The sequence below is a fragment of the Magnolia sinica genome, chromosome 1 (genome assembly GCF_029962835.1).
Source record: "Magnolia sinica isolate HGM2019 chromosome 1, MsV1, whole genome shotgun sequence".
Taxonomy (NCBI): domain Eukaryota; kingdom Viridiplantae; phylum Streptophyta; class Magnoliopsida; order Magnoliales; family Magnoliaceae; genus Magnolia; species Magnolia sinica.
Window position 1 is genome coordinate 18,983,887 of NC_080573.1, and position 12,672 is coordinate 18,996,558.

Sequence of the window (12,672 nt, forward strand, 5' to 3'; positions counted from 1 at the left end):
TGATATGCTAGAGAGTGCAAAGTTATTCCTTAAATTAGATTTAAGGAGTGGCTACCATCAGATCTGAATATGACCGATTGATGAGTGGAATACAACTTTTAAGACCAAGGATGGGCTGTATAAATAGTTGCTCATGCCCTCCAGTCTTTCAAATGCACCTAGTACATTCATGAGATTGATAAACCAAGTTCCCTAGCCATTCATAGGGCGATTCGTAGTGGTGTACTTCGATAAATTTTGATATGCAGTTGGGATGAAGCAAACCATATGGAATACCTCAAACGGGTCCTTCAAGTGCTCACTGCAAACAAGATTTATCTTAATAAAAAATGAAACCTTTTGACTGATAACATGCTATTTTTGGGCTTTGTTGTGACGTTCACGGGCATCCGAGTGGACGTTGAAAAGGTGAGAGCCATCAGGGAATGACTAGTTCCAACAAACATCTATGAAGTATGGAGTTTTTATAGGTTGGTGACATTCTATTATTGGTTCGTGAATAATTTCAGCATCATTGTGTCACTGATTACAGATTGTATGAAGAAAGAACAATTTCAATGGACTAACGAAGCTGATAGGAGCTTTGTTGAAATCAGGCACAGATTGTCCATAAGGCACTATTGAATCTACAAGGCACTCTTGAATCCACAAGAGATTTCTCAAATCCACGAGAGAAAATAAGAAATTTCTTAAGAACTTTATTGATTGAATCCATAATAAAAATGAATTAAATGCATTTAAATAATCCTAAACAAACCCTAAAGACAATCAAAGAGCTCTAATTAAATTATGAAACAAATTTAGAAAATAGCATAAATTTTCCATGTCCGTCGACCTGTCGTCGACCGGTCGAAACAATAAAAAAGTGTCCAGATATTTAACCGAAAATTCTATGATTTTCGACATGTCGACCCGATCTATCGACATGTCAAACTAGATTTCGACCTGTTGACAAGATCTGTCAACCTATCTAAATTGGAAGAAATTAGCCAGTAGACAATCTGGAAAAATATTTCGACCTATCGAACAGAATTTCGATCTGCCTAAACTGGTAGAAATCAGCCAACAAGCAAATTAGAATTTCTGGCAGAATTTCAACCTGTTGACCAAATTTTTCGACCCGTCGAAGAGTCTGTTTGATCCTTCTTGACTTCTTTTCTTCGGTCCATCTTAGCCATGAACGAGTCCGTGACCCGTTCTACATTAACAAAATAAATGGATGGAGTGAATATATAATACATACATCAAGGTAGGCCCCACGGTCAGGGCTACAATGTGTTGGGTGAGGCCATACTTCATTCGCTCTCTGCCTATTGACGGCCTACAACAGCCTATTGCACAGGAAGCTAGGTAGGGCCTACCGTGATGTTTGCTAGAAATCCACCCCATCCATCCGTCTTTTTAGATCATGTTAGGAAATGATGCAAAAAATGAGATAGCTCCAAAATTCAAGTGGGTGGCCAACAATGAGATAGCTCCAAAATTCAAGTGGGCTGTTATGATGTTTTATATGCCATCCATACCGTCCATACGGTTGGAAACAAGTTCCTCATTTGATCACCCAATTGCATGTGTTCCATGATCTCTCTACACAATTAGTCATAACCTGATCGACGGTTCCCGCCTGCAATTCTGAATTCGATGAGAAATTGATGCAGCAAAGTTCTGTGGGCCTTGGCAAGGGAGGGAACAATCTAAAAACACCACTTTTCTTTAATAAAATCTTGATTGTAGATCTAGTAATAGAATGATACCTGAATCCATTTATGATCCTGAGTTTCAAGGCACATGACACTTTCGCTTGGGTCGAGGTTGCCACTCAGCTCTGAGATGGATCAAAGTAGAGTGAGCTTATTCCTACTTGGATGAAATAAAAATACAAAAACATTAGCCTGATCCAAAACTTTTGTGACATTTAACCCTCACTGTTTCCTGTCATGTGGTCCACTTGATTTTATATTTGCCTTATTTTTGTCCCATGTACTAACATGATATGGAAAAATGGATAAATGGGGTGGATTTCTCACAACCTTCATGGTGGACCTCACCTAGTTTTCCTGTTGCGAAGAGTTCCTGCATTCGAGTGATGCTGCTATTAGTGAAGGGCTACCGGTCGGTGCTTTGTGGGCCTGTCCATGATGTATGTGTTTTATCTATATCGTCCATTTATTTTTTTTTTCATATTATTTTAGGGTATAACCCCAAAAATGAGTCATATCCAAATCTCAGGTGGACCACACCCAAGAAAACAGTGGTGAGGGAACACCCATCATTAGAAACTTCCTAGAGTGTACTGTAATGTTTATTTGCCATCCAACCTGTTGATTAGGTCACATATACTTAGATGAAGGGAAAGCACAAGTATCAGCTTGATTCAAAACTTTCTTGGCCCCCAATAAAGTTTTTAATGGTGGGCACTCAATGACTATTGTTTCCCATCGCGTGTTCCACTTGAGATTTGGATTTGGCTCATTTTTTTTTTTCTCATGCCAAATGGATGGATGAGATGGATAAAGCACATACATCATGGCACTGAGGCCAGTAGTGTTGGTGGGCAATCTCATTCGGAAAGAAGACTCTTGGTGTTTTTTTTAAAAAAAAATTATCTATTTAAATCAACAATAAATAAATCATAAGTTACTTGGTGTGTGACTTTATCGATTTTATCTAAGTTCAAGTTCAGTTCACGAGGCATCGAGTAAAATTGGGCTTGTTATCTGCCCTAGCCAGAACGGTAGCATAACACCATCTATCATTAACGATGCTAAGCAAATACCATACAATTTAGTAGCCATATTAACAATGTATATATTCCAATAACAACTCAGGTACATTTGGTGGACTATGAAGTAACATTGTAATCAAGTTGCTTTGTTCGTACTTTTTTTTTTCACCATAGTTTTTTCACTCTATAAACCTCGCCCAAGTGACTTAAAACTCGGTCAGTCTAATAAGTTAGTACATGACATAGGTGAGTTTATAGAGAACTTAATGAGTCTTGTAACAAAACTCAGGTTAGATCTTTGATTATGTTAGAGGTGGTGGGTTCAAACCTCCACTTTTTTTTTCTTTTTTTTCTTTTTTTTTTTTATCAAACCTCGTCACTCGATAAAACTCGACCAACGACCCAAAACTTGGCAATCCCACAGTTAGTGAAAAACTCGGGTAAGTTTAAGGAAACCCAACCAGTCTTGTAATTAACAACTAGAGTCATATAGGAACTTGGCACAATTTCATGCTAATCCGAGTTCATGACAAAGCCAAGTTTCTTAGTAATGCATTAGGCTTAAAGGAAAATGATTGATAAATCCGAGTTCATGACAAAGCCAAGTTTCTTAGATGTTTGTTGAAGGAATACTTGTGCAATTACTTTCTTGCAGCCAATTTAATTGCAATATTTTCTACTTAGTTTTTCGTTTTTCCTCTTTCCCTTTACCTACTTTTGAATTCCATTTTCATAAAGGGATGATACTATTTCACAGGGAAATTAATGGCTGATGCCGTTGTCAGTGTTCTCCTGGATAATTTGCTGTCAATACTCATAACCGAAGGTCGTCAGCTACATGAGTTTGATGACCAATTTGTGGAAACAGAGAAGGAGCTTCAGTACATGCAGAGCTATCTCAAGGTAGCTGATCAGGTGAAGAGAAGAGATAGGAATGAGATTCTCAAGACAGTAATGAGCGATTTAAGAGAGTTGGTATACGACGCTGAAGATGTAATAGCAGATTGTCAACTTCTATTCCGGAAAAAACACGAAGGGTGTGCACCAAATTTTACAAGTTATTGCTTTCCTACTCATTTGAAATCCCGTCATCTGTTGGGAAAGCGGCTGAGGAATATAAATCAAGGGGTAAGGAAGGTGAAGGAGAATATGAATACTTACTTGCAAACAGCTCCTCGCCAACCTGGCAAAGATGAAGATGGTGGGAATATGGGAATGACCTACCCAATCCTGATGCATGAAGCAGAAATGGTGGGATTAGAAGATGACTCAACGAAGATTATAAATTGGATCTTAGAAGCGGATGGACCCTCAATGGTGATTGGAATAGCTGGAATGGGGGGAATCGGTAAAACCACACTCGCTCAAAAGATATGTCACAGTGAGAGTGTGAAAAACTCTTTTAAGCACTTGTTTTTTGTTACTGTTTCTCAGAGTTTCAAATTGGATGAATTGCTGAAGAAAATGCTGGGGAAACTAAATGTAGAAGAAGGATCTATGAGGGGAAAGGATGTCCGTGACCTGTTGGAAAGGCTTAAGGCTGAGTTAGATGATAAGTACTTGATAGTTTTGGATGATGTTTGGGAAACAGATAAAAGCGGATGGTGGGAAAGCTTGGAGTCCGCTTTGCCCAAAGTGAGTGGTAGCTATGTCATTGTTACAACAAGGAATGAGGAAGTTGCTAAATCTATGGGGACTACCAACCATCGAATACATCATCCGCAAATTCTTTCGGGTGAAGATAGTTGGTCCTTATTCAGCAAAGTAGCTTTCTCAAGAAATGGAGGTAAGTGCACAAAGCCAGACTTGGTGGAAGTTGGCATGGAGATTGTTGCCAAGTGCAAGGGGCTTCCTTTGGCAATCAAGGTTGTGGGTGGAATGATGGCAAGGAAAGGTGATTCCATCCATGAATGGAGACGAATATCAGAGCACCTGAAGGAGGAGTTGAAAATCAGTGGGAAAGATGAGCCAGTCATTTCATGTCTAGAGTTAAGCTATGAAGAGCTCCCAACACACTTAAAACCTTGCTTTTTGTGCTTTGCCATGTTTCCTGAAGATTTTGAAATTGATGTTGAGAACATGGTTAACTGGTGGATTGGTGAGGGTTTTGTTTGGGGAAGAAATGGGAAAACGGCATTTGAGATAGGAGAAGAATGTCTTTCAGAATTATTTAATCGATTTTTGATACTTGGAGTGGGTAAAGATGATTTTGAGAGAAGCTATGTTTGGTGCAAAATGCATGATATGGTTCGAGATATGGTAATAAGAATTGCAAGAGAAGAGAGCTTTTTTGTGAGGTTGGACGGTGGAGGTAGTCCCGCATTCATTGAGCAGTCTCGTCGTTTGGTAATTGTGGGGAATACAGCTGTAGAGAGCATCAGAAACAGTCCCACCAAGCTGCGGACGTTGGTTGGGGTGGACATTCAGAGCATAGAGATGATTGCAAGTCTAAAAGCAAAACTATGCGAAGTAAGGTGGTTGAGGGTGTTATCTCTTTCACTGTCATACTGGAATCTCGATCTAGCTGTGGTGTGCAGCGATTGGTTGAGTGGGATAGGGTCATTACATCACCTCGTTTATCTTAACATACAGAGGAGTTCTGCCTTAATATCACTGCCCGATTCAATCGGAAATCTTCGCAATCTTCGGATTCTAAGGTTATGGGACTGCCCCAATTTGAAAAGGCTTCCTGTGTCAATCACAACATTAGAGAAGCTAACAGCTATCCAAACTGACCAGTTATTAGAATGCATGCCAGAAGGGCTTGGAAAGCTTTCAAATCTCGAACGGTTAGGATACTTTAGTCCTGTGAATAAAAATGGATCCGGTATTTCGGAGTTGAAGAGCTTGACAAAACTCAGAGAACTTTGGATGGAGATAAAGTCAGTGGAAGAAATAGAAGAAGGGGAATGGAATGTGTTATCAATGCTCCAGCATCTGCAAATTCTAAGTTTAGATTTTGGGGGAATTTCTGTTGAAAGAGATGGAGTTGTAAGGAAGATTGAAGGTGAGCTTTCTCCTCCTCTTAAATCCCTGAGAGAGTTGTATCTTAGGAACTGGCCAGGAGAAAGGACACCTGCGTGGCTCAGTCCTACTTCCCTTCCCAATCTTCAGTCTCTTTACATTCAGGAGGGAGGGATGAGGGAGATGGTTCCCAGATTTTGGGACAGCGAGAGTGGGGTATGGAAAGTGGAGGTCTTGGTGCTACATTTTTTGCACGAATTGGAAGAGGAGTGGCAGAGGATGCGAAGGGCAATGCCGTCTTTAAGACTCCTCAACGTTTACGACTGTCCGAAGCTCAAGTCATTCCCATTCGATGTTACAGATCGTGTGAATGAGAAGAAATGGAGGAAAGAAGAAGAAGATTCAGGTAATTAAAGGGTAACCCAAACTTTATTAATTTTGTATAATCCAAAACCATTTGTGAAGCTTGCGTTAGAGGCATTGAAGAGGCGATTCGCGAGCACTGCACTCTGCCACGTCATACCTTTTTTTATTACTGCCCTACGTGTGCCGCGAATTACCCATTCAATCTCCGAAAAAGCGGATTGCGTCCAGAGTATAGACTACCGAGTTAACTCTGTGGGGCCCACTGTGGATGTCTGTGTTTTATCCACACCGTCCCTCCGTTTGGAGACATAAATTTAGTGCATGAGCCAAAGAAAGAGTCACATCAAAAGCTCGAGTGGACCCCACCACAGAAAACAGTGGAGAGAGTGATGCCACCATTAAAAATTTCCAAGGGGCACAAAAGTTTTTGATAAAGCTGAAATTTGTGTTTTCCCTTATTTTATGTCCGTCTTAATTTATGAACACTTTGGATCTCAGATGAACATCATAGCAGACCTTAGGAAGGTTTCAACGGTGGGCATCACTCTTCCCACTGTTTTCCGTGGAGGGGTCCACTCCAGATTTTGATCTGACTAATTCTTCCCCTCATTCCCTAAAATGATCTCTCCAAATGGATGGATGGTGTGGATACAGCACATACATCGTGATGGGTCCCACATAGCTTGGTGACGTCACTTCAGTTGCGACTCTCGCTGTTCAACCTGTCAGTATCTAATCAATCTTCGGAAGCGTATTGCGTCCGGAGCATAGCATACTGAGTAAACAATGCGGGACCCACTATAGATGTATGTATTCTATAATTCCGGATTCGTATTCTATTCACACCGTTCAATTGTTTTTCCAGATTACTTTAGGGCAGGAGCCAAAATTGAATCATATCCAAAGTCCAAAAGTCGAGTGTGGGGTGTTAAAAAAAAAAAAAAAAAGACCACAGTGGGGATATTGACATCCACCTTTTGAAAACTTCCCAGGGCCCACAAGGATGTTTATTTCTTATCCAACCAGTTAAAGAGGTCACATAGACATAGATGAAGGGAAAACAAAAATATCGGTTTGATCTAAAATTTCTGTGGCCCCCACAAAAATTTCAACAGTAAGCATTCAATTTTCACCATTTCCTGTGGTATGGTCTGCTTCAGTGCTTTGGATATGGCTCAATTTTAGGATCGTACCCTAAAATGAGCTGGTAAAATAGATGGACGGCATGGATAAGACACATACGTCACCGTGGGCCCCGTAGAGTTTACTCAGTAAGCAATCCGCTTTCTCAATCTCCTCCATGAATTCACTACAACCTTTTTTTCTTTGTGTTTAATTCTTAATTTTCAAATCTTGGAATGGGATGACAGATATTACGTCCTCCTAGCCAACCTCCATTGTCAGCCTATCACTTTTGACAGACCTTACAATATGGAACTAATATGCTTCTGGTCAAGCTATTTGATACTCTAGCCATGTTTCACACTTGATACACAGGCATTTAGAAGTGGCACACATGACATCAAACCACTATCTCTAAATTATAGCCCAAATTTTAGATTGGTCCAACAATCCTAAGCTTAAATTCAGGGACCCTTGTTTGTTGAAATAAAAAACATTGGATTTTTTTTCTTCAATCAATAAATGTCCACCAATCTAATAGTCAAATAATCAAATAAGTGCCTTATTATCATGATGACACTTTGTCAGAGTATCTCAGTTTTATCAAATCATTGTCTTTTGGAATTAAAATTTAATTCTAGAGCTACTTTAGAATTTTGGCAATGGCGAATTTAGCTGGAATTCAATTTCTGATTTTAAGCCATTTACAACTCTTTCTGAAAAGCAACTTTTCAAATTCTTAAAAATAGGATTCAAATTCCAAAGTGTCCAACATAACTTGACACATGAAATTCTCAAGAATCCAATAACTAGACTTGAATTCTTCAAATATCTATTTACCAAACCACCCCTAAGTTTCTTTGAAGATGTCTGTAACCTCTCTTCCATCTCTCTCTACCATTTGAAGTTTCAGGTGCTGCCAAAGAGGAAGAAGAAGAGGAAAAAGAAGAAGGTATGTTTTTTCTTTTTTCATTTTCAATCATCTGTCACATTCTCTTCACACAACATTTTTTGGTTTGAATGCGGTCACATAATTTAAACTGCTCGATGAACATCACAGATCCCACACATGTTTTGTATCTCCACACATGTAGAGAATGACAATTTTTGTGTTAGTATTTGTATACACCCATTGATTTGATAAATACCCCCATTCCTTTTGCTTTTAGTCATGTAATAATACAAATAAAAAGAAGACAGTCAGGGTACATTCTTAGATTGATCTGAACCATTTATGTTCTTACCAGTACCATATGGATGTTACTTTATTTCAATCATACACCATTGATGATCCTAACCTTTGAATCTTGAATTTGAACACGAGTTGTTGAAAACTTTATTCATTTTCAATCATCAGAATTTAGAAAAAAAAAAAAAATCTTCAAATTGCCCTTGTTGTTGGTGGAAAATGATTAGAAATAAAAAAATTGGATGATCCTAGCCATTTGGTTGGAAGATTCCAAACCAATGGTTGAAAAAATAAAAGGTTAATGGCCCACATTTGGTGAGAAGAGGAGAAGAAATTTAGTCTTGGATTACCTAATATCTTTTTTCTAGAATATGATCTGAGTGGGTCCTACTAGATGGACGGTCTCAATTGACACATGACCATAACCCATGTACAGTAAATGGGTTCTACTGGCTCTGCCTAATTAATTTTGTTGTTCTGTTAGGCTGTTACTATTTTCTTTTGTAGTGGTATACCCGCAGTACCTCCCCACTTTATGTATTGTACAGATGAGCTATATCCATCTGATGGTTCCAATGCATATGTGTGACCATAACAAAAACAGGTAGAGAAACTCATCAGGTGGGCAACTCATTCATGAGAGAAAAGAAATAAATAAATGATTTACAAATGCATAGCAATGGCTCACATGCCCAACTTGTTGGCCGTTTCTTTTGGTTAATCACTTTGGAGTGTTCACATCTGAGAAATGATCTAGCTGAGTAAGTGTATAGAAACCTTCACATGCACATGGATGCATTTGGCATCCAAGTCCCCCTATTTGGCTAATTGGTATATGATTCACTTGATTTTCATCCAACTGTTTTCTTTGTGAAGGAACATCACTAGGGGAGATTACTGCCGCATGACTCGAGGAAAGGCGATTTCTATCATATAGAGGCAACCCCAAAGTCCCGGCCCTTATCACCCAAGTCTTGTCTTCCAACAGTCTTCAGTTCATCATGTGCTTTCTTGCCTTTTAACTTCCTGTCCCCATTACAAAAATCTGTGAAATCTAGTTCCTTTTTATGTTATATTTGTACCCAATAAACATATGAAATTAGTACATTGTGATATCTAGGGACATACTCAATTTCACTATCAGATACATTTCATTGATGATGTTAGTAGATTTACATGGTATTTTTCCTTGTTATACATTCAGTGTTTTTTTCAAAGACTTAAACCCAGCATTGAGAATATGTTTGAGTGCATAATGAAAATATTCAAACTAATGGTAGCGGTGAACACTGGAAATTCAAAACCTTTCTTGAAAAACATGGCATTGCTCACCGTTTTTCTTGTGCTCATACCCATGAGCAAACGGTCTCGTTGGTTCTGTAAGGTGACCAATGCCCCCATCCCACCTGTTATGTGATTCAATTCCTTCGTTTTCTCATTAACCGTCTATTTTCTTAAAACACACAGTAAATCCTTTTAATTATCTTTTTCATTATTAATTTCTTAAGTTTTTGGGTATGAATGTTTTAATTAGGTTATGGCTATGTAGTGGCTCATCCTCCTCACATGTGGCACAAATGTACATCTAGACCACCCAAAATTGTGGGGTCCAAATGTGGATGGAGCGTATCTCTAAAATCACAATAATCATCGATTAATGGCTATTAAATGGATGGATAAAACTAAAATATGTAGTGGTCCAAATTTGAAGGGAAAAGTCAGATGGTCAATATTATCTACTCAGTGCAAATTTTCATTTATCCTCCATTGATGGTTGGGTCAGCAATTTGGACAGTTTGGATTGACATGCAACTATGCAAGTGTGCAATCAAAGAGTCCCCACCACTTTTGAAATGGTACCAAGATAAGACTGATGGGACCCTCTCATTAGATCAGACATTATAGATAATAGATCATCCGACTGATGAGATTCAGCGCCGCCCATCCCTATGAACCATCACGATCCCCATGCACGAGATGGGGAGCATATGATGGGAATTGTTGTTATGTAGAAACACTCTCACAAAGGAATTACACTAGGAAGAATTCTCAAATAGAATTAAAAAAGGGAAACGATATTGGTTCCTGTACGTTTTCTAACTACACATTGCTCTACTTTTGCTCAAGATTTTTTTGTTCCAATTACTTACAGCAGTAGATAAGTAACTTATTTGAGATAGGTAAGTTCAGTTTATGATCAGTGGTGAGTAACGCTTTTATTTATAGTTACTTGATCACTTCAATTTAATAAGTAGAAATCAAGATAAGCTACTTGAGGCATAAGTAGCTCAAGTAACTTAAAATCCAAACACCCCCCAAATGGAGTTTGGCAGATCTACCTTCAGCTGATTCAAGAGCAAGGCTGCCAAGAGAGCCGCTCGCCTAACAAAATTTTATATCAAACCACGTCTAATAAAAAAAACATTACACAATTTTATTTCTAAAATTTTATATCATTGTTATCTTAGTCTTCCTACTAGCAACTAGGATCAACCTTTAAATGTCTGATTGGCAAAAGTTTTATGATTGGGTGCCCTCCAAACATCTACCTTCCTCTTTTACTCAGGTTCTAGAACTAGCCATGGTAGAGATTGATGTTGATAACAGTTTGATACCAATACAGTCCCCAATACTAACCCCGAACCCAACAAATACATCTACCCCAAGCAAATAAGGGATAATCATGGAGTGGAAGTTGCCAAACATAACACTGACTGAGCACAAGGCGCACGCATCGTGGAATTAATTTCGTCATATCAGGTAATCAACAGATACATGGGTCCCCAATGAGGCATAGACATGTACCACCTCAAACCAAAGATGGAAAAGTGATATTTAAGTAGTTGGTTTAAGGAGCAGAAGGCAACCTATTATACATATATTAAACACCCCTCAAATCTCAATGCTTTATTTTAATTTAAATAGTTGGATTCCATTTCCAAAACTTTAATATATATATATATATATTGAATTTATAAAAACTTAGCTTGAAACTATGTTTTTAGAAAGTCGCCCGAGCCCACTCGAACTCGATATATTGAACCCAATCCAATTCGATATTATGGTTCAATTACTAAATATAAGGTGGTGGACACGCCCCTGTACTGACGTAGTTCGTGGCAAGGAGAGAGTGAGGAAGTTCGCACACTTGCCACTTTTTGGATTGGTGTCAGATGTTTATTATTTGATTTGCCTACTCGTTATTCCTTGTTTTTGCAATACCTTTTAAAGGTGGCCAGAAAATGGTACTTTTGAATTTTTAGAGTCACCTCTAGTCAATCAGGCCTACTTGTATCCACAGTCGGCTAGCCTCAAGGTCAAGGGATCGCAAAACCTCTTGACCTAAATGACTCACGTAATTGACCTGCGACCAGAATATCCGGTTAAGGGTCTCAATGACCCTGTACCCACATACTATGCGGTTTCTACTCTATGGAATATGCAATTTTCAATGAAATTTAAATTTGCAAGAGCGTTGTATGTCTAGCCGTGCTTTGTGTAGTTCTATAAGAAGACCAAGTAGGAAAAGGTAGAATAAGTCCTAGCCTTTCTACGCTGAATCAAGTGACCATAGGCAAGTGAACAAGATAAATAAAAATATTTATAGAAAAATATTTTTTTTTTTTTTAAAGCTAAGAATGTGAATGATGATAGATAATATGTTAGAAATATATGGAATAAACTGCATTCTGAGCTTGATTGAAATATGAGAAAGAAATAAGAAAATCAAACACCCTTTTTATTCAAAGGGGATGGTCCGACGTCCCTAATTCTGACCATATTCCTAACTTGGCCGATTTCCTCTGATGGGTTAACTTTCAAAGGACAGATTATTGAATTGGTTAGGATCACAATGTCGAGGCAAATGTTCAAGAAGGACAGGGGACACCTAACTTTGTTTCACTGGCTGGCTTTGTATCCCATTGTCATGCCTTCTCTTTCTTCATTTCTTTCCATCTCCTTAGACTTCTCACGACGTACCCCTCCTAGGACCTTTTTTCCTTCATCCACTAATGGGGGTCGAATTTATAGACCAAACCATTAGCTCATGGTAGGCCGACGGTGGACAACTGTCAAATTTTAGTCAACCCAAGAGGACAATTGTCAATTTTTAGGCAACCCAAGATTTGTAAGAGGGGATCCAGATCTCTAGTAGGTGGAAAGATTGTCAGGCGATTGTCGGTTTGGGCCAGTCGACAGTCTACTAACCTTGTGTTTTGGCCCAGCGGCATATTTCTAGCATTTTTCCTTTGTATTCTGTCTCTCTAGGGCTTATTTTAAGTTTATAGAATTAGTGGTTGGGTGA

At 38.7% G+C, this 12,672-nt stretch overlaps 1 protein-coding gene across 3 annotated transcripts; it reads left to right on the forward strand.

Annotated features, from left to right (window-relative positions):
• Positions 1-3,473: 3,473 nt before the first annotated feature.
• LOC131242133 (disease resistance RPP13-like protein 4) lies at positions 3,474-9,379 on the forward strand. Of its 3 annotated transcripts, none has more exons than XM_058240575.1 (3): positions 3,474-6,095; positions 8,085-8,129; positions 9,243-9,379. In XM_058240575.1, exons 1-3 carry the CDS (start codon positions 3,491-3,493, stop codon positions 9,272-9,274), a joined length of 2,682 nt encoding a protein of 893 aa, XP_058096558.1. In that variant the 5' UTR covers positions 3,474-3,490; the 3' UTR covers positions 9,275-9,379. The 3 variants fall into 3 exon arrangements, with proteins under 3 accessions (XP_058096558.1, XP_058096566.1, XP_058096574.1); XM_058240583.1 differs by having other exon boundaries at positions 8,091-8,129; XM_058240591.1 differs by lacking the exon at positions 8,085-8,129 and having other exon boundaries at positions 9,243-9,369.
• The last annotated feature ends 3,293 nt before the right edge of the window (positions 9,380-12,672 follow it).

Bases quoted from the DNA above. Each gene is read 5' to 3' on its own strand.
- LOC131242133 (XM_058240575.1), top strand. From the start codon at position 3,491: ATGGCTGATGCCGTTGTCAGTGTTCTCCTGGATAATTTGCTGTCAATA. The intron at 6,096-8,084 runs GTAATTAAAGGG...TACCATTTGAAG, and splicing joins GAAAGAAGAAGAAGATTCAG to TTTCAGGTGCTGCCAAAGAG. The intron at 8,130-9,242 runs GTATGTTTTTTC...TTCTTTGTGAAG, and splicing joins AGAAGAGGAAAAAGAAGAAG to GAACATCACTAGGGGAGATT.